Raw genomic sequence first — 21,349 nt, 5'->3', positions numbered from 1 at the left:
TTGTGGTATGCCCACTGGGGCAATAACGAAGAGCAGCAACGAGAGGCAAAGTCCTGTTTAAGTGAGCCCACTGGGGCTTGATTGAGGAACAAAGGAAATATTTGAAATATTCAAAACTATTTATATTTAATCTTTATTATATATATATTTATTTAGAAGAGTCCTTTTAAATGTATATTTTATACAGTACAGTTTTACGCATGTTTTATTCAATATCAAAATGAATATTAACTAAAGCGTTTGTTCATTGTCTCATGCTGCACACACAAAATAATATAACAACCAAAAACTACAAGTCTGTCTTCATATGCACTTTCATTGTAGTTTAGTCAAATCACGTGGGAAACAATGTAAAATGGCCGCTCGCTACAATTTCAATTGTCAGTGAACAAGAGTGGTCAGTGATACCCATAGGTATCAGAGCGCTTTACATTAGGTTACACACTGTTACAGAATATAATAACACATTACATCAAAAATAAGCAACACATTGAGAGAGGAAAGAAAGGAGAGACGAATAGAGCGGAGGGGGGAAAGGGGTAGTGCGAGGGAAAGGACAGCAGGAGAAACGAAAGGAAGTCTGCTCAAAGACCGACTGGGTAGGTGCTGTCCGAGGAGGGAATAAACAGCCCGTCTCCTCTTTAGCTAAACAAGGTAGCTCCATCGGGCATCAGTCAAATAGCTAGGTTTCAACTGACGAGGGAAAGTTCACAGAAGTATGTCCAGTGGATAAACAGGGTGGGAACTATGAGCAAGGATGGGTGAGGGCAGAGGTCAATAGCTGGAAAGCGGAGAAAAGTAGAGCGGAAAGGGGTGAGGGGTAGGGTGAAGGGTAAGGAGGGAGCTAAGGTCAGGAGGGACGCAGGAGAGTTTGGCCAAAGACGGGCTGGGTAGGTGATGTCCACAGAGGGAATCCATTGTCCATCTCCTCTTTAGCTCGCGAGGTAGCTCCACCGGGCATCAGTTAAAATGGCTAGATCTCAACTGTCTAGGGACAGTTCTCAGAGTAAATGTCCTGGTGGGTAAGTAGGAACAGATTTGGGTGAGGGCAGGTCAAGATCAGGACTATGACCAATGATTTTAGACCAGGAGAGAAAGAGCATTGAGGAGGGTCCCACTGAGGCAGCCATCTTAAGGTCAGGCAAGGGGGATGAGTCCTTGAAGTTCAAATTCAGACGGTCCCCATTAGTCTCTGTTAGAGGCAGCGCAGGGTGGGGGATGAGGGAAGAGGGAACCGCCGGTTTTGTGGAGCCATGGGCAGAATATCGTCGACAGGGGCTTAATTGCTGACCATCATGAAGTTTACAACTGGTACTGGCACATTACAAGATAAGCTGGTCTCAGGCTGAGAGTATTGGCAGATAGCCCCCCAGCTTGTTATAATGGGAATGGATGAATTGTGCTTAACGTTGTAGCAATATCAGATGGTTTTATTGCCGATTTGATTTTGCCGAGGTTTAAGTCCCGGGCGCCATCTTAGGGCCAGGCACCGCATTGAGGGGGGATCGTCCAGCTGAGAAGATCAATTTTCATACAGAAATGTTCCCTTAAACAGCAGACCCAGCCTTATCACAGTACATGCTCAAAATTGCCAGTAGACTGCAGCGCATGGGATCGATGGGAGGACCTCCTTCGTGACTTTATGTAGTATGTGTGGTGGTGCAGGATCTAGGGGAGAGCCCGATCTAATCTCAAACTATATTTTTGCTGAGGGGTGGACAATGGGTGAGGACAGGACGTGTGGGGGCCAACGAAAGGTCTATTTCATAAATTGTTGCTGTCCCAGTTCCTTCGTAAAGGAATCTATATATGTCTATGACTTTTTTGTGGAAAAAAGTGTCTAAATCATTACAGTTTTTGTCAGACAAATGGGATTATCTTGGTATAAGGTTAAGGATTTCACCACTTTAAACAATTCCTTGGGGGAGTTTTGCACCAGATTATTCTCATCTTCAAAGAATTTTGCCTGGGCTTCTTTAATGTTATTGTGGTAGAGCCTAATGGCTGCCTTGTAGCTCGCTTTTAAACAAAGATTATGGTCCTTTCGCCATTTCCTCTCCATCTTCTTACAGTTCTTACTTAAGGAAACTAGGTGGGCATACAACCATGGTGCTTTTATGATGTTAATTTTGAACTTTTACAGTTTTTGGGATAATCTTGTCTAGAGATTGAGTAATCCAGCTTTCCCAGTTAGTATACGCCTTTTCTAAGTTTCCCTTTAGGTTTGGAGCAGAGGTTTCCAAAATTTCCACCTAAGCTTCCGGATTAAGTTTTGCCCAGTTCCTCATCTGATTGCTGGTAATGGTTTGGTTTATTTTTTGGACTCCATTGTTAGACAGGGAAAAAGGAATGAAATGATGATCTGACCACAGCCCAGGTAGAGATTAAAGGATCCAGTATGTGTCCTTTAACATGAGTAGCGGTGTTTATAAATTGGGCTAATTGCATCCCCTCTAGTTCCTGCAGCAATCTCTTGACCACAAGGGAGATTCGGGCCATCTAGGTGACTATTTACATTCCCTAGAATATTGATGTGTTTTTCTCACTTCTAAACTGGCCAGGGTATCTATCAGACTATCCAGAAAATCTGCACCAGGCCCTGGGGGTCTATAGAGTAATAGTCCTGAGAAAGTATATGTTGGGGTAAATGTGATGGCAAATTGAAGACTTTCACAATCTAAAATAGGGAGAGGGTTAGTGATGCATTTATATTCATCTTTTATTAAGAAGACTATTCCTCCCCGCCTTTCTTATGCTATCCTGTCTATGTGTCATAACCAATGTTATGTAGTGAATGGAGATAACCTTACGCTTCTATTTTTTTTAATGAAATTCCCTGTTGTATGCTCTGAATAACATGAATAACTACATTAGGGGTTGTACTTCCCTCCTTTGAACTGTTTTTTACATTGTTCGACTGCATTGGTGATAAAAATAATTGCAGATTTTAGCGTGTTCCAAATAACGGTTGTGTGCCATTTCAAGATTAATGTTAATAAAAGTCTCAATTTTGATTTGAATTACTTTAGTATACATGTTATCTTTAAAGGAGGTTCTATCATAAGTCCAGTTCTGTGGATTGTCTTCTTTTACGTTTATGGCTATGTCAACTATAATCATTACATTCTCTATGACATTTTTTAGCTCAACTGATCAGCTTTAAGGAAGTAAATTAATTGTAAGAAAATCAATTTTAGAGTGAATCCGATGGTCTGCCAAAACGTGGATGAGAGGGTAGTCTGTACACCCAAACTCACAAAAGGATAGTTGGAAATAAACTCCTGAAGGGTTTTGCCTACAAATTGGTGTACAAATCATGAAATTCACAAAAATAATACCAAGATTCCTGTGATTGATTTCCAAAGTTTCCCAGGAGACATTCTGGAATTCCTTGCGATTTTGTTGTTTTTCCCATATAAACTAATTAAACATGGGGAAAATATAAAGAACATTTATACATGCCTCAGTTTACAAGGACATTTACACTTCAAAATGTATTCTTTCTCCAAACTCCTGGGGAGAAACATCCTATGCTACAAAACCACTTTTTTATTAGGTTAGACCAGTGCAGTGCTAGCGCTGTGCTTGTGAAATCTATTGTATTCAATATAAATCTTAAAAGGGGCTTACATCCAGCCCTCGCTTTTCATTGGTTCCTGTGCTTGCCACTTACTTTCCTCCATTTCTGTTGGCTGTAGCATAATATTTCCTGTTCCTCTGTGTGTTTCTCTAATCAGCCTCCTGTTGCCCAAGCACTGTTTTCAACTGCTTTTTTGGGACTTTTGTTTTTAAAGGTTTGCATATATGAGTGTGGTGGCAGGATCAAAGACTGCTGAGCCTAGGATATGATTTCTCTCTTCTGACGTGCCATTTTGGAATGGTTTTGTATACTTAAGGAACATTTCACTATTCAAGAAATGTACTGTAGCCCCCTTCTGGGGTAAACGACTTTTGCAGATTTTCTCCAAAATGTGAAAGCTTTTGTGCGGCATTTGCACGTTTCTTTCAGTCGCCGATTGTGCTTGCACTGCGCAGGACAGTAAGGTTCTCCCGCATATTCGATCAGCTTCTGGTGGGATGAAGTACACAGCTTTTACTGTACATGAGTGGGTTTGGGCTGAGTACATGCGTCGAATGACTTGAACAGGTACTTGTAAGGTGACGAGGAAAGTGTGTACATGGGGTGGTGTGGCTGTGGCACGGTGGCTAGGACTCATGGTTTCAAATCTAAAGATACCCGTCAGTATCACTGAGAAAGTCTCTTGAGAGCTTCAGATGTACTTCTTTGTAAGTGTCAGTTTTTAGGTCTCGCTTGGCGTAGGCTGCGCGCATGCGCAGTCTTGCTTGCGAGATTTAATGATATGGGGATTTTTTAGTAAAGGGCATTAAGCCCCGCCCCTCTTTTCCATTGGCTGGCGCCACCGCCATTGGGAAAGAGCTCTGGGTGACTTACTCTTTTCTCTCTTTCTGCCGTCCCACTTGGACTGACTGCCCTGACTTACTGCTGGCGTAAAAGGTTTCCTATCTTTATTGGGCCAAACACATGGCCCCATAAAGATAAGAAACCTTTTGGCAGGAGGGCCAGGGACGGCAGAAAAAGGGGAAAAAAAACGTCATGGCGAGCGCTTGTCTTTTTTTAACCCCAACTCCCATATGGCTGCTACTTTAGAGTAAATTGCTAGTTTTCATGGCTATTCCTACCTCATCGACCTCTCCCGCGTGGCTAGAGCAGGTTCTGTCCCCTTGGACAGTTTAAGCCTGGCTGGGGCTGAACTAGAAACGGGGACCCGCCAAGATGGTTGAAGTTAGAAGTTTAACAGCAGTTGGCTTCGTATTCAGTAGCTTATCCTGGGTTTCGTCTTTACAGAGGTTTACGTGGATTGAAACCGACTTTGTCCCTGAAACCTGGGTGGGTGGTGCGACTGAAACCAGCTGCTTGGGCGTGTTTTAAGTCTGGTGCGTGGCATGCAGTTCTCGGGAGCGTCGCAGATGTGACTACTGTGGTTGTGGAATGTTGTTGCTGCGCCTGAACCAGCCAGAAGTGCATCCAGTAATGTTGCTTAGTTTGCCGATGGCGTGCATTCTTGATCTTTTCTTTATTTTTTGGTGCAGATTACCAACAATTGTACGTGAGGTCTTGGGTCTGGTATATATATTAAACTCAGACATTGAATTGAAACCTACGGAAATTCCATTTTATTGAGACGTTTCAGTCTTCCAGACACTCGGTGGGTGCGTTTTGGAGTGTTATGTAGTAGTGAATGCTAACTTGAGCTGCACACAGATGTACTGAGCAGAGTAAAAACCTTTGTAAAGGTGTTTTGAAATCTTTTGAGCGCTGATCTCAGGATTTATTTAGACGTTGGCGTATGGGTTTCAATTCAGTCCAGCTGTCTAGCTGTGCTTAAACAATTAACAAGGGCGGTGATCAGCAGTATGTTCTTCTGTTCCTGGAATTCGATTGCACCGGTCTGACAACACGAGCAAGGTAAATTCTAGCCCTGACTCCAGTGACGTCAAGCCTTGCTGGACTGCTTGTCTGCGGTGGATTGTAATCTCGCAAGGTCATTGCAGAAGGCACCATGTGCAGCATGAACGTCCTCTTCTAAAGCAGCACCCTATTTACATAATCATGTGTTTCTGGCACCTAAACGCACGTGTCTCATGTAGTAAAACTGCTGCCTTGTGGCTACCATCCCAACAAGTATTTGGAGATTTTTAGAACATTAACTTCTAACCTGAAGAGATTGCTGCTTTGGAGATATTAAAAAATTTGGCTTTACATTGTTCTCATATCGGTGTGCAGGATTAGAGCGGTTTGTGCAAGGTGCTGGCAGTGGCTCTGCTTTTATTATTGAAGTAGTTTACGGAGTGTGTATATAGTCTTAGACTTTGTTTGCTTAGTTGGCAGATCTCAATAACCGGACACGATCAAGTCACTGAGCTTAATTTTGTCCTTGAATATACGGCTTTGGATTGAATCTTGGACTGGGAAATGGCTTATATGGACAGGCCAATATTCACTTAAATTGTTTGTAGTTAATGGTGATCGGTTTGTTTGGATTACTGCTTGGATATGGGGAAAATGACTGAACCTGATGTATCTGAGTACTGGGTGAATGTCACTCAGTTTACGACTAGCCCAGAGGCAGAGTAAAGGATTTGTAATAGGCATTCCAAAGTCATAAGACTAGATGGGTTGTTTGCACAAATATGAAGTTATGTGGTCTTAAGGGAAACGTTAAGCACTCTGACATCCTGGTGAGTGATCACAAGATAAAGCAAACTAACCACATGATGTGAGCGGTGATCAGTGCTTTAAAGAAAATATTGGGGCATGGTGAGATCTAGGCGGAGTTCAGAGATTACAGTTTATACACACATATTACTAGGGCCCGTCATGGGCATAAATTGAGGCTTGATAAAGTTTAACGTCCAAGGAGCATAGGGGAGCTGGTGCATGATGAAGACTGGTTTAGGACCGCTTGGTAGGCTTTATTTTATTTTTCTTGGAGGCTTTTTAATAGTTTTACAGAGAAGCATATGATTTTAATTCACTGTTGTACTCTACTAAATCTAATTTTCTATATGGATTGGGGAAGCTTTGAACACAGCAAGGGTCGTTTGAAGGTCAGTGAAGTTTTTGATAATGGCATGTTAGAAATGGGGGCCTGTAGTTGGCAAGGGCTTGCACCTTTGTCTAAATAGGGACCATTCTTCCTAGTCAGGATAAGGGAGTTACACTCCTAAAATAACCCCTGCTCACCCCCTTGGTAGCTTGGCACGAGCAGTCAGGCTCATCTTAGATGCAGTGTGTAAAGCGTTTGCACATAACCAACAGTAATACAGTGTAAGCACTACAAACGGACACCACACCAGTTTAGAAAAATATCCAATATTTTTATATTTTTAAGACAAGACCAACAAACATTAGCATAGCCAATAGGTCTCGCTTTTGGGACCTTATAAGTATTTAGTTATGCAGCACAATATCCTCGGTGCTACAACATTAACTGTTGCATGGCTAAACAGTTATAAGGTCCCAAAGGCGAGACCTATTTGCTATGCCAATGCTTGTTGTTTTTTACTTTCCCACATACACCACAATGCTGATGATTTTAAAAAACAGTCAAGGCCTGCCATTTGTCCTTTACCACTGTGAGTATGAGCACAGTTCCAGTCAAGAACGTTTGGACAAAGAGTCAAGCATTCACGGGGCAATCTCAAAATTAAGGCCAATCTAGGGGGGAGGGGGGGTTATTAATTGCTTTTTGTTTTAATTTATTTTACCAACTGCCAAAAAAGTTGATGTGAAAGTCCAGGTCTTAAAATTACTTAAAGGGCATTGCATTGTTGTTCAGAGATTATGCCTGGAATGAGTTGGATGACGTCTTTCTCAGTAAACGTGGAGTCTGTATGTGTGCTGCTTGTTGCTTAATAACAGACGCATCTCGACTCTGCAAGTGCAGAAAGTCTCTCTGTGTACTGATTTAAAATCTGATAACACATAGGAAGCCAATTTATTTCACAGTGATTGAATTATAACTAGGAGTACAGTAGTGGTGGATGTGCATTAAAAACAAGCATTGGCAATGCCCATAGGTCTGAATTTAATGGGCTACATCCTGCACTCACCAAAGCATGCCACTCACTCTGTATTCACATGGGTACACATCTCACCCTGACACTCGTGCATTCTGCAAGTCCACAGGCACACCACTCGCCTCTCAACCGGCACTCAAACTGAACACCCAACCCTTCTTCTCCTCTTACCCATGACTCACCCTCTACATAACCTGTATTCACACAGTGTGTAGCTTGCACTCAATTGATGGACGGAATGCAGAACAAATCAAAACATTCACTCCCAGTTAAGAGATCTAGGTTAAATCCATCATTCTTTTGTTCACCAGGCCACCCCAGTTTAGACCTGGCTATATGCAAATCAGTCTTGACCCTGTGCCTCATGGGAACAGTCCAGCCCGAACTGCCAGGCAAGGTCCTCCCTGGACTCTTGCAGTTCTGCCCTCACCCAATGCTCCACTTACACTCATCCACCACTGACTGAGCATACGAACACCGCTCATCCTTAATCCATACACCCAACTGCTCACCAAGCTAAAACTTACAAAATATATCTATATTATTAATCACATAGGCAAAACCTATTGCCTTTACCAGTGCTTGTTTGGCAGGTGGTCACTTCCCATTTCTACCCTGGCTAGAGAATTAATTATGCCCATGCGAGAAACTCCGACTATATCCACAGTGGGCATATCTCTGCAATTTTGTGGATGTTCAGCGACAGACAGCAGGCACACTTGCCCAGGAATATCTACAATTCAACCCGGTGAGCAGGCTTTTCTCATACATAAAATGACACCACACTCTTTAATGTATGTGAGAGTAAATCCTAATTTTACAAAACTGCAAAAGTGAATTTACACTCGCAAATCAAGGTACTTGTCCTGTGCACCTGTGTTTAACTAGGGGCCCAAAATCGTTTGAGAATAATGCCCTATTAGTACAATTATTTTACACAAATTGAGGGCTAGGACGTCCAGTCGTCCGATTGTGAACAGAGATTAGTGCTACATAAAAATCTCCACGCTTCCCAAAAACACTAATAATTTGGACAGCAATCCATAGCAAAGGTGGACATTTTTATTGTGTGGTCGCTATATGGAACATATCACCAATGAACCGATATGTCGGGAATGTAAAATGATCCATCTTCTCTGGGATCTGCAGTGGTACTCGAGGACGAAGATTGCTGGCCTATAACTTGGGATTGCTGCTCCTTTAATTCTGAATGCTTGGCTAGTAACCCCAAAACGTGTAGTACTATAATGCTTAAATGCAGCCCACTGTGACAGAAGTATTTTTACTTAAAGAAGCATATCTATGCGTCAGTTGTACACATTGCGAAACTGCACCCTATCACTCTGCAGGCCATTACTGTTCTACAAGGCAATTCTAATACCCAGCAAAAATTAATGCGTCTCACCTCCAGGTAGGATAAAATCACAAAGAAACAGCAGGACATGAATACAATTTTTCCAGTGTATTCTGACTTTTCCATACTTAATTACTGGTTCTCAGACAAAGTGGATGTTAACCTGGCAGTGTGGAAAATTGAAACAGAAGAAACTGCGCAAGTTTTTTTTTTTTTTTTTTTTTTTTTTTTTAAATCCAGCCATCCAAGGTAGTTGAAGCTGAGCAAATATTTTCTTGGTCTAGTTGTTCTTAACTAAAGATCCCGGTCTGGGGACTTTGGTATGAGCTGGTTACACTAGGAGTGCTAAAGCCTGCAATCTGTGTCAATTTTTTTTTTTTTTTTATAATTCTTTTTCTTAAGTTAATCAATATCATTCAATTTTACAGATATCTTCGAGAGGAAGTGAGGTAATACGTATACATAGGTTGACATCAGTTTGCTACACTACTAACATGAGTAAACTACACATTCACGGGTCCAGAGACTCTCCCGGTGTGGGAACAACGGGTGGGCTACAGATACCCCCTCTATAGACATTCCACTTGTTCTAAACCGCTATCCATTTCTTGGGACAGCCCCGTGCTGTGTATACCATCTTCTCCCTAAACATGCACCAGTCCATGTCTGTTTTCCACTTGGTTATGGTAGGTGACGATGCAGCTCCCCACAACTGTGCAATATTTTGCTTGGCAATCATAAAACCCAATGTAGCCCACAGCTTGTCTTTACTGGATAGATCTGTGGGCTCCCATACATTGAGGAGGCACCTCTTAGCTTCAGGACAGACAGTCATTTCAAGCACCTCACTCATTACTTCATGCACTCTGTACCAGTATTGTTGTATGTGCTCACACTCCCATATTATGTGTATGAAAGTGACCAGTTGGTTACAATTCCTCCTGGACTCTCCCCCCTCTGCCCGCCCCATATGGACCAGACGGGGCCCCGTTACGTACACCCTGTGAAGTATTTTGAGCTGGACGAGACGTAGTCTTGCGGAGATGGCCAAGTCCCGCGGAGAGGCCACTGCCTCCGGCTATTCCTCCTCATCCAGTTCCAGCCCATCGCCCACCCAATGTTCCCTTGTCTGCACCAGGGATCTGGAGTGTTTATCAACTTTTATAAGGAAGGGAGATCGCTTTTTTTAGGAAGGTGCCCGTCTAACAACCTATCTTCTAAAGGGGAGGCTTCCAGGGTGGAGGCGCCGGTCTTCATGTGTGCCTTCAACGCATGTCGGATTTGTATGTACCTAAAGTGCTCGGAGTTAGCTAGTTTGTATTCCATTTGAAGCGCTTCAAATGTGAGAATATCCTCCTTCTTCCACAGGTCTCCAATTCTCGAGATCCCAATGAGATCCCAATTATCAAACCCCTTGGAGGTTCTCAGAGTTCCCAGCTGTTCAGAGTCCCAGAGCGGAGTCGCTTGTGTAAGTTTCCGGTCCCACCCCAGACTTTTGGTCGCTGCATGCCAGATGTGAACTGAGTGTTTTGTTGGTCCCGTAAGTAGGAATTTGCAGGGTTTGGAGTAGAGGGCTCTGCTATAGTTACCCCCCCCCTGGTAACTGCCACTGGTCCATGGCATAGCCGGGGTCGTCAGGACTCCAATACGTACCCTGATTCATGGCTGCCAAGAGCGCCGCCCAGTAGTACTTCTTGAGGTCTGGAAGCCCAATTCCCCCATCATACCAGGGCAGGACCAATTTATTTAGCGCTATACGGGGCCTGTTTTCCCACAGTAGCTGCCGCTGCCCTTCAATCTCCCTGAAGTATTCTGCTGGGACCACATCGGGGAGTTCTGCAGAGCATACAGAAGACGCGGCAACGCCATCATCTTAAAAAGGGTGGCTCTCCCTAGCATTGAGAGCAGGAGCTCCTTCCAACTAGCTATGTCGCACCATAACCTCTATAGCCGGGGGGGGGGGGGGGGGTACATTGCGGTCATAGCGACATTTGGGATCCTCCGTGACGAAGATCCCCAGGTGCTTGAAACCCACCTTTGTCGTTTGACTGTGGCAATGTATTATGATTAGGAGTAAAGACAAACACTCACCATACTTTACGTATGACAAGTCACCACCAAATAACACTCAAATTCAAACGATACAATTTTACAAAGGAGACAATTTGTTAACATTCGTGAATCCAAGCAAACGCTCATAACAATGGCATCATAGTTTTTAAATATCACACTCTTCCGCCGCTCCTCATCTGTGCTGGTCGGTTGCCATTTCCTTCTACCCCTTCTCTTTGTTTGATTTCCAAGTTTCTTTACCTGTCCTCAAACATCTTGTGCTGTTTCCCATGTTTGAACATTTGTTCTACCAGATCCCAAATTGCGGAACGAGCTCCGTATTCATATCAGAGGGGCTCATGCTCGAGTCTTTGGAGAAATTGCTGAAAGGGCATTTTCTGATGGGGTTGGATGATATGCTTGTAACTATGTGTAGTTGTTATATTGTACAGTTTGTCTTTCAGACAGTGCTTTGGGTAAAAGTTGAAAATCTAATAAATACGAAATCGTTCAATTAAAAACAGGCCTTTGCCAAAGATCTACAATCAGCACTTTTATTTCATCAATGGAAATCTGTTTGAATGCTCTGAAATTAATTAAACTGAAGGGAGGCGATTAACAAACTAGTTAAATAGAATAGGGATTTAAAAATCAACGTGGCGACTGTCAGATAGCTGAAAATAGCTATATATTATAAAACTCATTCTAAATCCGCTTCGCATAAAGCAAATTATACTGGTCATCTAAATGTCACTTCTTGCTAAGCAGAAAATGCAAATAAAATGTGAGTAATTTGTTTGCTGGACGTTCCTACAAAGTGACAGTTAATTTTGAGTCCACATTTAAGACTGATAGAATTCTTATAGTTAATAAATAACAAAAATACAACCACAAGTAGTATTTTTTTTATTTTTGTGCAAAGAGAAATTGTATTTAGAAAATATTAGAAGGAAATTAAGTACAAAACAGTAGGGTAAGTACCAACAAGAAGGCACACACTTGGATGAAGACACAACACTTTACTAGATTACCAAACATGACTGCAGCTTACATGATAATCACTAGTGGTTCCAGAGCTCGCCCATGGAATACTGGTCACTGGGTCGGATTCCTAGAGGCCACATTCAGCCTTGTGACCTAGATGAGTACAATTAGGTTTGTTAATAATGCCTATGTTAATAATGCCTATGCCTAAGGTCCTAGAGACAAGTTAGTTTGCAGAGTGTGCTATATAAATAGTCATTATCATCTGTGATGGCCAATGGCAAGACCCACACAACTGATCTCCTTCTTTAATGAGGGCTATTTGGAAAGCATCAGATGCTCGAGTGGTGCACATCGCACAAAAGGCTTCTAAACGCTTGCACTGAACAATGCTTTGTGCTGCTCCATCTTCATACAAAAATATTTTAGTGTTTCAGGGAAAACTTCAACACTTGAGGCACTTATATTTGGAGTGAAGCTTTGATGCCTCTCACCATAGTTACATTCTACCTCTGTGCAGATCATTGAAAATTATGACAAAAATACTGTATCAACGTCTGTAGATTAGAAAAAAAACACGTTTGTTACAGGTTTAAAGTTTCAAAATCATAAAAAATACATAACAAAAGCAGCAATTTGGTCAACGCAGTTCTATTGCAAAAAAAGAAAAAAATTATACACAGATCATTGGCATTTGGATTTATAGCTTGGCTGAAAAATCAGGAGCAGGCCTGAAATAGTGTTGTAAAATTATCCTTTACTTATTTGCTGGATACCAACAAATGCATAATTACACCTGTGTGTTTGAGAGTAGCATCACAGGGTCCTAAATAGTAGCACATTTTACTGGCTGGTGGAGCTATCCGAGCCACATGGCAAAGTTACACAGTAAGAAAAACAACAATAACTCAACTGGTATCATTCAATAAAGACAGATCAATTGCATGTACAAGACATTACAGTTGAGATAAGGAAGACTCAGAAAAGAATAAATTAAGAGAAAAAGGAGTTGTATTGACTCAAAAATTTACAGAGACATATATAAACTTAAATAAACAAATTGATGGAACAGTTGTAACAGCACTGTACGCAAAAATTACTACAACATAAGGACAACCCAGACTTGTACTTGGTGCTTAAAGTGTACGTGACACGAAGACGGCGACGCAAGTGACAAGGTGAGATCAGCAGGGGACGGCGCAACGTGAAGTGAAGGTGAACAATGAAACAATAATTAAACAAGTTCAAAATTCAATTTACAATAGAGATAATTATACATTTATTTTAAAGAACCATAGGGCCATCAATTGAGCTGAAAGGTCGACGGTGTTTCGATCCGGTTAAATTGGGATCATCATCAGGACTGGGTTGTAATATTCACAACAGTGCTGGGAGTGAATCAAACAAGCTAAATCCGTAAGAGAGGGACGATGAAGATCAGCGGTTCTGTGAGGACGAGAATTAACTCGTAGTCAATGGGGGCAAGGCAACTCGCAATGAATGCAGCAATTCTCCCAACAATTATATTTCCGTATAAGAAAAACTAAGCAATAGACCATAAGGGGAGGCATCTCGGAAACCCAATTTCCATGGTCATGAGTAATTCAGCAGAAATGGGTCACGAATTCAATCCGGCAAAAATGCGGAATCCAGCGCCACAAGTTGCCAGGCCAGGTGACTTAGATGCCCTTACCGACGTCCTATTGATTAGGTAGTCACGTCCCCGCATTTTTGCCGGATTGAATTCGTGATCCATTTCTGCTGAATTACTCATGACCATGGAAATTGGGTTTCCGAGATGCCTCCCCTTATGGTCTATTGCTTAGTTTTTCTTATACGGAAATATAATTGTTGGGAGAACTGCTGCATTCATTGCGAGTTGCCTTGCCCCCAATGACTAAGTTAATTCTCGTCCTCACAGAACCGCTGATCTTCATCGTCCCTCTCTTACGGATTTAGCTTGTTTGTTTAGCCGATGATGATCCCAATTTAACCGGATCGAAACGCCGTCGACCTTTCAGATCAATTGATGGCCCTATGGTTCTTTAAAATAAATGTATAATTATCTCTATTGTAAATTGAATTTTGAACCTGTTTAATTATGGTTTCATTGTTCACCTTCACTTCATGTTGCGCCGTCCCCTGCTGATCTCACCTTGTCACTTGCGTCGCCGTCTTCGTGTCACGTACACTTTAAGCACCAAGTACAAGTCCGGGTTGTCCTTATGTTATAATAATTTTTGCGTACAGTGCTGTTACAACTGTTCCATCAATTTGTTTATTTAAGTTTATATATGTCTATGTAAATTTGAGTCAATACAACTTGTTTTTCTCTTAATTTAGTCTTTTCTGAGTCTTCCCTATCTCAACTGTAATGTCTTGTACATGCAATTGATCTGTCTTTATTGAATGATACCAGTTGAGAGTTAGTTGTTTTTCTTATACTATTACCCTATCTCAACGAGGTTTATGGGTTTATGCTCCTGTTGTTTTTATAAAGTTACACAGTGTCTTGAAATTTTTCAAGAGGACGAGCTGGACTGCTCATGAAGAAAGGAAGCAGGGCTGCTGAAAAGGGGGCGGGGCTGGTGAAAAGGAGGTGGGGCTAGTGAAAAGGAGGCGGGGCTAGTGAAAAGGAGGCGGGGCTGGTGAAAAGGGAGCGGGGCTGGTGAAAAGGGAGCGGGGCTGGTGAAAAGGGAGCGGGGCTGGTGAAAAGGGAGCGGGGCTGGTGAAAAGGGAGCGGGGCTGGTGAAAAGGGAGCGGGGCTGGTGAAAAGGGAGCGGGGCTGGTGAAAAGGGAGCGGGGCTGGTGAAAAGGGAGCGGGGCTGGTGAAAAGGGAGCGGGGCTGGGGGGTGGGTAGCGGGAAACAAGGTTGGCTTTGCAGTTCAACGTCTGTCTTTTTCACCCACATCAACAATCCGAAATTCTTATAATACTCCCGCTGAAAATGTGGAAGCCTTCAATTTTCTCAAATAAAAGATTTGGTTCCCTTCTTTGAAGCCCAGTCTTACAGTTGATCATAAAACTCAATAGCTGGAGATTCAGAATCACAAATCTAATCGTACCATCAAGCACAAGGATGCTTTTAACCTGGCCTAATCAATTCCCAGCGTTGGCAAACAGTGTTTTAGACATCTTTAACATGGTAGAAGGACGTGCACTCGGGGGAGTCGCACAGAACGTGAAGTTTCAATTACAGAAACAAAAATACATAATTTTCTGGTAAACTCGCATTAGTCGATGCACAATATACACCCATTAATTAGTGTCAATAGTTATTTTAGTTAGAAAAACAATTGGTTAAAAAGCACATTTTAAAAACAAAAGGCTCTCCCACGGTTCTAGACACACTCCAAGAAAAGTATGTAGTCGGAGCAGGCTGTTCCGTTAGAGGTGCACAGTTAAAATGTCAACCGCAAATCAGACATTCACAATAGTATTTTTCAATGTGCTCAACGAAAGCACTCAGGGTTTGTGTTACAAGCAGAAAAGCTGAAGAAGAAAAATAGAATCCAAATAGTCCTTAGGCTTTAATACCACAGTTATCACAATCCTTTGGTACGAATGATCTCAAAAACCTGTTCCCCCTCTTCCTAGACAAGGTCCTTTTCATGGATGGTTAGCATGGTTAAGAAGTGCGTGTGCTTCGCTTCAGACACTAGCGTGTAACAGCTCCCATAGTTAGGAGGGCATCGAGACACAAGGTGATAAGGTGTGTTGACCAGCATCACACACAGTGGTAAGGTGTAGATGCCTAAACCAAAGCGCTAGTCTCCTTGCTCCACAGGCAGCATATAGGACACGCCTCATGGACGTGATTTTCACTGTTTACCTGCTCCAGAGCATCTTAATCCATCATCTATTCATACAAGAACGAAAGTCATTCCCACTGAGTGAGAGCAGGGCTGTCTAACTAGTAGACCCATGCCGGATTTCCAGGATAACCACATGCTATGTATTGAGGCCCATTTAATGCCATTCTATTTAAATAAATCTTGAAAATCAGTCATGGATCAGACCCTTCTGGACCTAATCTGTGCACCCTTGAAGAGAGAGAATTGACAACGGTTGGTAGCATCAGATCAGTTTAAGGCTGGCAACTGACTGCAGCGCTACAACACTCATCATTCACAGACAAACAGCCAACACAGAATGGGAGGACACCAGGACCACCTGGACGTCACTACAATGTCATGAAATGTGGGTACATAACTTATTTTCTCACCGTATTCATCACAGCACCTTTCATGAGAAAAATGTATATCTCCTACTTCCTAGTAAACACACATGAGCAGGTTTTCTGTCCACTCAATGGTTTTTGCCGCAGCCGGCACTATCCCTCAGCATGCCCAAATGGAATTCATGTTGTAACTACAACTGCTTGATTTGAAGCGGGCGAGAAAACGTGCATCAGTGAATACTTTATGTGAGGGAACAGGACGTGTATGTGTATTACTGGATGGGGTGGATAAATTGTGTGCAAAGAGGAGAAACCACTCCAGGAGGATTCTTATCAATTGAAAACCCAATCCAGCAAACCAATTGAGAGCACGGTGTTCGGCTTTGGCCAATTTACACTCTGCCCCTGCAATGGCACTTCCTCAACTTAAAATGTAAAACCCAGACCACTCAGTTGCCCACCTCTGAGCAATGTCCCAATACTTTTCTACTGCTTAAACCAAGGGCCTTGGAGAGAAGAAACCGCGGCTCGGCCTCTTGAAGTACTGTGATTTTGTGTAGATCACATTGTCCCAAGCTTTAAAGTAGACGTTCCAAAAAGCGTGGGAAGGTAGGGGGCGAGAGGATCAAAGCTACACATCAACACTTGTCAACATTGTTTTTTCACCACTCCCTCTCAACCACCTAAATTCATGTAGTGTCATGTACAGACAGGCTGGAGTGGTTGTCCCCTTTTACGAATGTGATGTCCTGTAAATCGGAATCTAGTAGTTCTCTTAACCTACCGTAAAAACTCTGATCCTAATGAGGTCTATCTCACTGATTGAGGGAAATACACTGCATCTTCTATGCAAGAGGCATACTGATTTGACAATAATCGGATTGTTTTGTTAAAATATATGTTTCAAAATGCATCCTCCTTAAATACACACCTCAATGGCAAAAGTAAAAGATAGGGCACTTTCCCATCATGTGAATCGCACACAGTGAAACTCCCATTTGATTTCTCCATTACATCAAATGCAATTTCTTCCTGCTTTAAAAACTGACAAAACATACTCTCTGGTTTGTTACTAAGCATCAAGCTAAAGAACAGGAAAGATATCTAAAAGCATTAGTAATCCCCCTCCAATTAACCCCACCTCAAAAAAAATAAAAAACATGAATCTGTATTGAAGCCATTTCTGCTTGACGCTGGCATTCAGAGTGCCTACTAGGCTGGATTGGTCTGGTCGCCGGTGTGCATTGCTTCTTCGCCTTATCAATCTTTCTCAAACTACTAATGCATGGAGTGGCGCACCGCCTCCTGGAGGGACTTTCTGGTCACCAGCAGCCTCACCACTTCTTCATTTTTCTTCGTGAGTCTCTTCCTTGCTTGGTCGTGTGTTACCATGGTCATATCCCAGCCATTGACCTACAAACACAAGAACAGTGTTAGAATCCCACCAGAGTTCGTACAGTACAGTGCATCTCTCTGGGTAGTGAGCCACACTGAGGGTGCACCCAAAGTAACTGTAAGCAAACACCGCAAGACTTCATGCATTATATTATGTAAGCACTGATGAGAGTTCGGCTTGTTTTAAAGATAAACGTAGAATGCAGATGCCTTTAACATAGCCCAAGAAAAAAACTCCAAGGTGGAATGAGCAGGTTTTTCAATTTTTAAATCACTCATGTCTGTTGCTCTGATCTAGTGAGCAAAAGACCAGAATTTACCAGCCGGTTCACAGACCAATACGCAGGCCCACAAGATCTAAAAAAGTATGGATTCTTGACTAGACAAAATGCAGCCATACTGAGAAATGCTGATCAGCACAGCTGCACTACTTCAGTTTTTCAAGAAAACACACAAACTAATCCAAGAGACTGATTCCTGCGGCAGAATACTGCTCAATTCTGAAAGTTACTGTAACACACAATAGGCCAATCCAATCTTCCCTCAGGAGATGGGAACGTAATGCAAACAATATATCGAAGTGGACTTCACTCTGTTGTGCCCATGGAGAGCAACATCTTTTGCAGCCTAACAATCCCATATGTCTGGTAAAATAACCTCGATGTTAATCTGCTTGCTTAGAAGGTATATATGCAACCTGCAGCACACCAGGTTGCATCCTGCTTAGATTAAATTATTCTTTCATTCATCCAGGGTTGATCATAAAAGGATTAGAAGAGCAAGGAGCACTTCATTTACGGTCTAATGCAGTAGACATGACTGAGCCGATATAGGAGACACAGAAAACAATGGTATGAAACTGGTGGGACAGAGCATGGGCTCAACTGAAACGCACACCAGTAGCATACACACCGATCGGTAAATGTATAACTGCATGCCTGATGACCATGGATACTACAAGTCAGTCATGCTGCTGCTGCTAAAAATGTCTAAAATACCATTGACAAAGCCAATAAATCTCGCGTAGACAAGACTAATAGGCTTTGCCAATGGTGGTTTCTATACGGATCTACAGGGCTTGGGAGACACATGGTATTATGATATCTTGCAGGAGGGAAGGGATGCTTGCTGAATGCCATTCCACAAGAGAGGATATTGACAGCTCACAAATATGAAACTGCTCAGGTTGTGATTCTGAGAACTTGTATTTTTCTAGTCACACAAACTAGATATAGAAGCTCCAATTATGACTAGCTATCTCTAATCCAGATTATTTACTGTAATCCACTAACACCCACAGCAATGTTGATAATGACATCTATGGATCACCAAATTATAGCAGCACATCGTGTGCAAATAGTGACATTTTCTGCTCTATACCTCCAAAGGAAATACATCTTACCCCATCAAATGCAACTATCTTCGTAGCCAGGGACCGTCATCAGTATCGTATGTTCGGGCAATCCAGTCTGGCACCTGGCAATAGATCAAAGGTTCCCAAAGACATTCATTCGGTCCACTACCACTATAGTTTCTGGACTTCACTGCCTGCCATCACCATTCTTATAAATGCGATTCTCGACCTGAATTTCTAGAGTACAGTCCTCATAAAGGTCCAGTCCACACAGTCAAAGGCATTTTAGCCATCCAGCGCCCCAATTTATTTTTCAATCTCTTATGTTTCACCTTTTTGATGAGGTGAGCTAACGTTCGGATGTAGCTGAAGAGCTGTCGCCCCCAGACACATCCCAGTAGGTCCTGGTCTATAATAACATGACTGGTCTTTAGGCCTAACAGACTGAGAGGTCTGTCGCTGGCTTCAGGATCACTATAATAGCGGCATCCTCTCTGGTTGTGGTAACCCTAACACCTTTTTAAGAAGTGGAGTCAGTTTTGGTGAGTAGGCTCTGTAAAATTCCATGCTAAAGATATCCGGCCATGGGCCTTTATCTGTTTTTGATTTTTTTTTCTCTATAGCTAACTGAATCTCCATTTCTTCAATTGAAGATCCTAACTCTCCTCCTGGTAAGGTACAGAATGGTTTAAATATTTCAGGCGGGGGTGAGGTAAGGGGTTTGTAAATGGGGGGGGAAAAAAAAAAGAATAAAAAAAAAAAAAAGTTACCCTTTCCTTCGCCGCCCCTCCTCTGTACTCTTCAAATCTGATACAGCACCAAAAGCATTGCAGCTTCTGGGCTCTCCCAGCCAATCATGACGCTGCAGAAGCACGCCCTGATTGGTCTGAGCGTCCTGTTTGGACACTTAGGCAGTGCCTGAGCAGGCTAGGCATGTTCTGCACTGGGCTGTGCAGCACAGGCCAATGGAGAACATGTCAATGACGTTTTGGCCAGCCAAACTGTCAAGTGCACTCCGAGGAGTGCAAAACCACAGTACATACACTAGTACTGCACACATAGCACAAAGGTGAACAAGATGCAGGAACATAGTAGAGGCCAGATCAGACGAGCCAGAAAGGGTGGTGGGAAGGGGGACAGGTAGTTGTTGTAACTTGAGTGCAAATTCAGACACTGGAAGTCTATCTTCACCCATGGTGAGATATATGTGTACATGATGTAGCTGTTACAATTTCAGTTTAACTGACGGCTGTAATGTAATGTAACCAACGAACGTACGATACTTTGCTTAATTACAGCACAATGTATAAACTGTGTTCATGGATTCAACGGATAAAAGGAAAATCAATAAAGTATGGGTTTTTTAAAAAAAAAAAAAGGAGTGCAAAACCACCCCTCACTCTGCATGGCGTCAAGGAGCCCAGCCCCGGCCCCGCCTAGCTCCGAGTGCCGCATAGAAAAATAAAATTATATAACGTCCTGTTATTATCATTTTATTTTTATTTTGTGCACTGCTTAAATACAAGGGGGCAACGCTCCTCCGCCTTAGCAGAGGAGCTGCCACTGAAGAGACGGAGTCTCTATTCACACTAAAAGAGCGTTCTCCAGCTGCCCAGCCTTCTCCTACCAGTGGGCAGCGCAGAGCCATCAAGGAAATGCGGGCAAAGAGTGCCTCAGAGACATGCGATGGAGCTGTCTCTCTATTCGCACTAGAAGCTCGTTCTCCAGTGGTCTAGCCTTCTCTTCCTGGCAGGCATTACAGGGCCAGCAAGCGATTGTGAGCAATGGAGTGCCCTAGCCATGGTCAAATTCAGCTTCTTTTTTAGGATTCACTATATGTAAAGAAAGGATAGCTATTCTTGTTTCAAAAAACATAAAAGGCAAAATATATAGTTCAAATGTGGAAACCTTTGGTTCAGAGGCAGAGCACATTTAGAACCCTTAGAATTATTGGTGGAGGTGCCTTGCAGTTTCTAAAGGCTCAACGCTATTGCATGATCCACAAACTTTGAGACCACAAAGTCTATTAGTTATGCCAATTCAGGGTCAATGGCCCCCTAGCTGTTCTTCCTGCAGCCCATACTCATGGTCATCTGCCATGATTAATTAGAAAAAAGCTTTCACTATGTCCCAAAAATTTATATGGGATACGGATGTGGTGTGACACTACAGTGCTGCTCATCCCGGTGATCGTTCGAAATTAGTGCATCAGCTAAATCAAAATGGCCATTGCGACTCGTCAGGGAAAAGCAGTCGATAATTACTCAAGTGCCCCGCTCCGTGTGAGAGGAACTGTTACGGTGGGCTGATGGAAAAAATAATGTGGATCACTCTACCCTCGACTTATTTCCCCTTGGCTGCCAGTTTCTAAACTGAAGTCAGGCAGGTGAGAGGAAGACTGCACCATCGTCAAGACGGGAGGCAGTTG

General features: G+C 42.7%; 1 protein-coding gene across 1 annotated transcript in view; it reads right to left on the bottom strand.

Annotated features, from left to right (window-relative positions):
- Positions 1–14,510: 14,510 nt before the first annotated feature.
- TAX1BP3 (Tax1 binding protein 3) overlaps positions 14,511–21,349 on the bottom strand; it is a 210,553-nt gene continuing 203,714 nt past the window's right edge. Inside the window, exon 4 of the mRNA XM_085649319.1 lies at positions 14,511–17,585. Within this exon, the coding sequence (XP_085505445.1) occupies positions 17,451–17,585 (135 nt within the window). The 3' untranslated portion in view covers positions 14,511–17,450. The remainder of the gene's footprint in view (positions 17,586–21,349) is intronic.

This window comes from Triturus cristatus, chromosome 3_2, assembly GCF_964204655.1.
Source record: "Triturus cristatus chromosome 3_2, aTriCri1.1, whole genome shotgun sequence".
Classification (NCBI taxonomy): Eukaryota; Metazoa; Chordata; class Amphibia; order Caudata; family Salamandridae; genus Triturus; species Triturus cristatus.
This window is presented reverse-complemented; position numbering and strand designations above follow the sequence as displayed.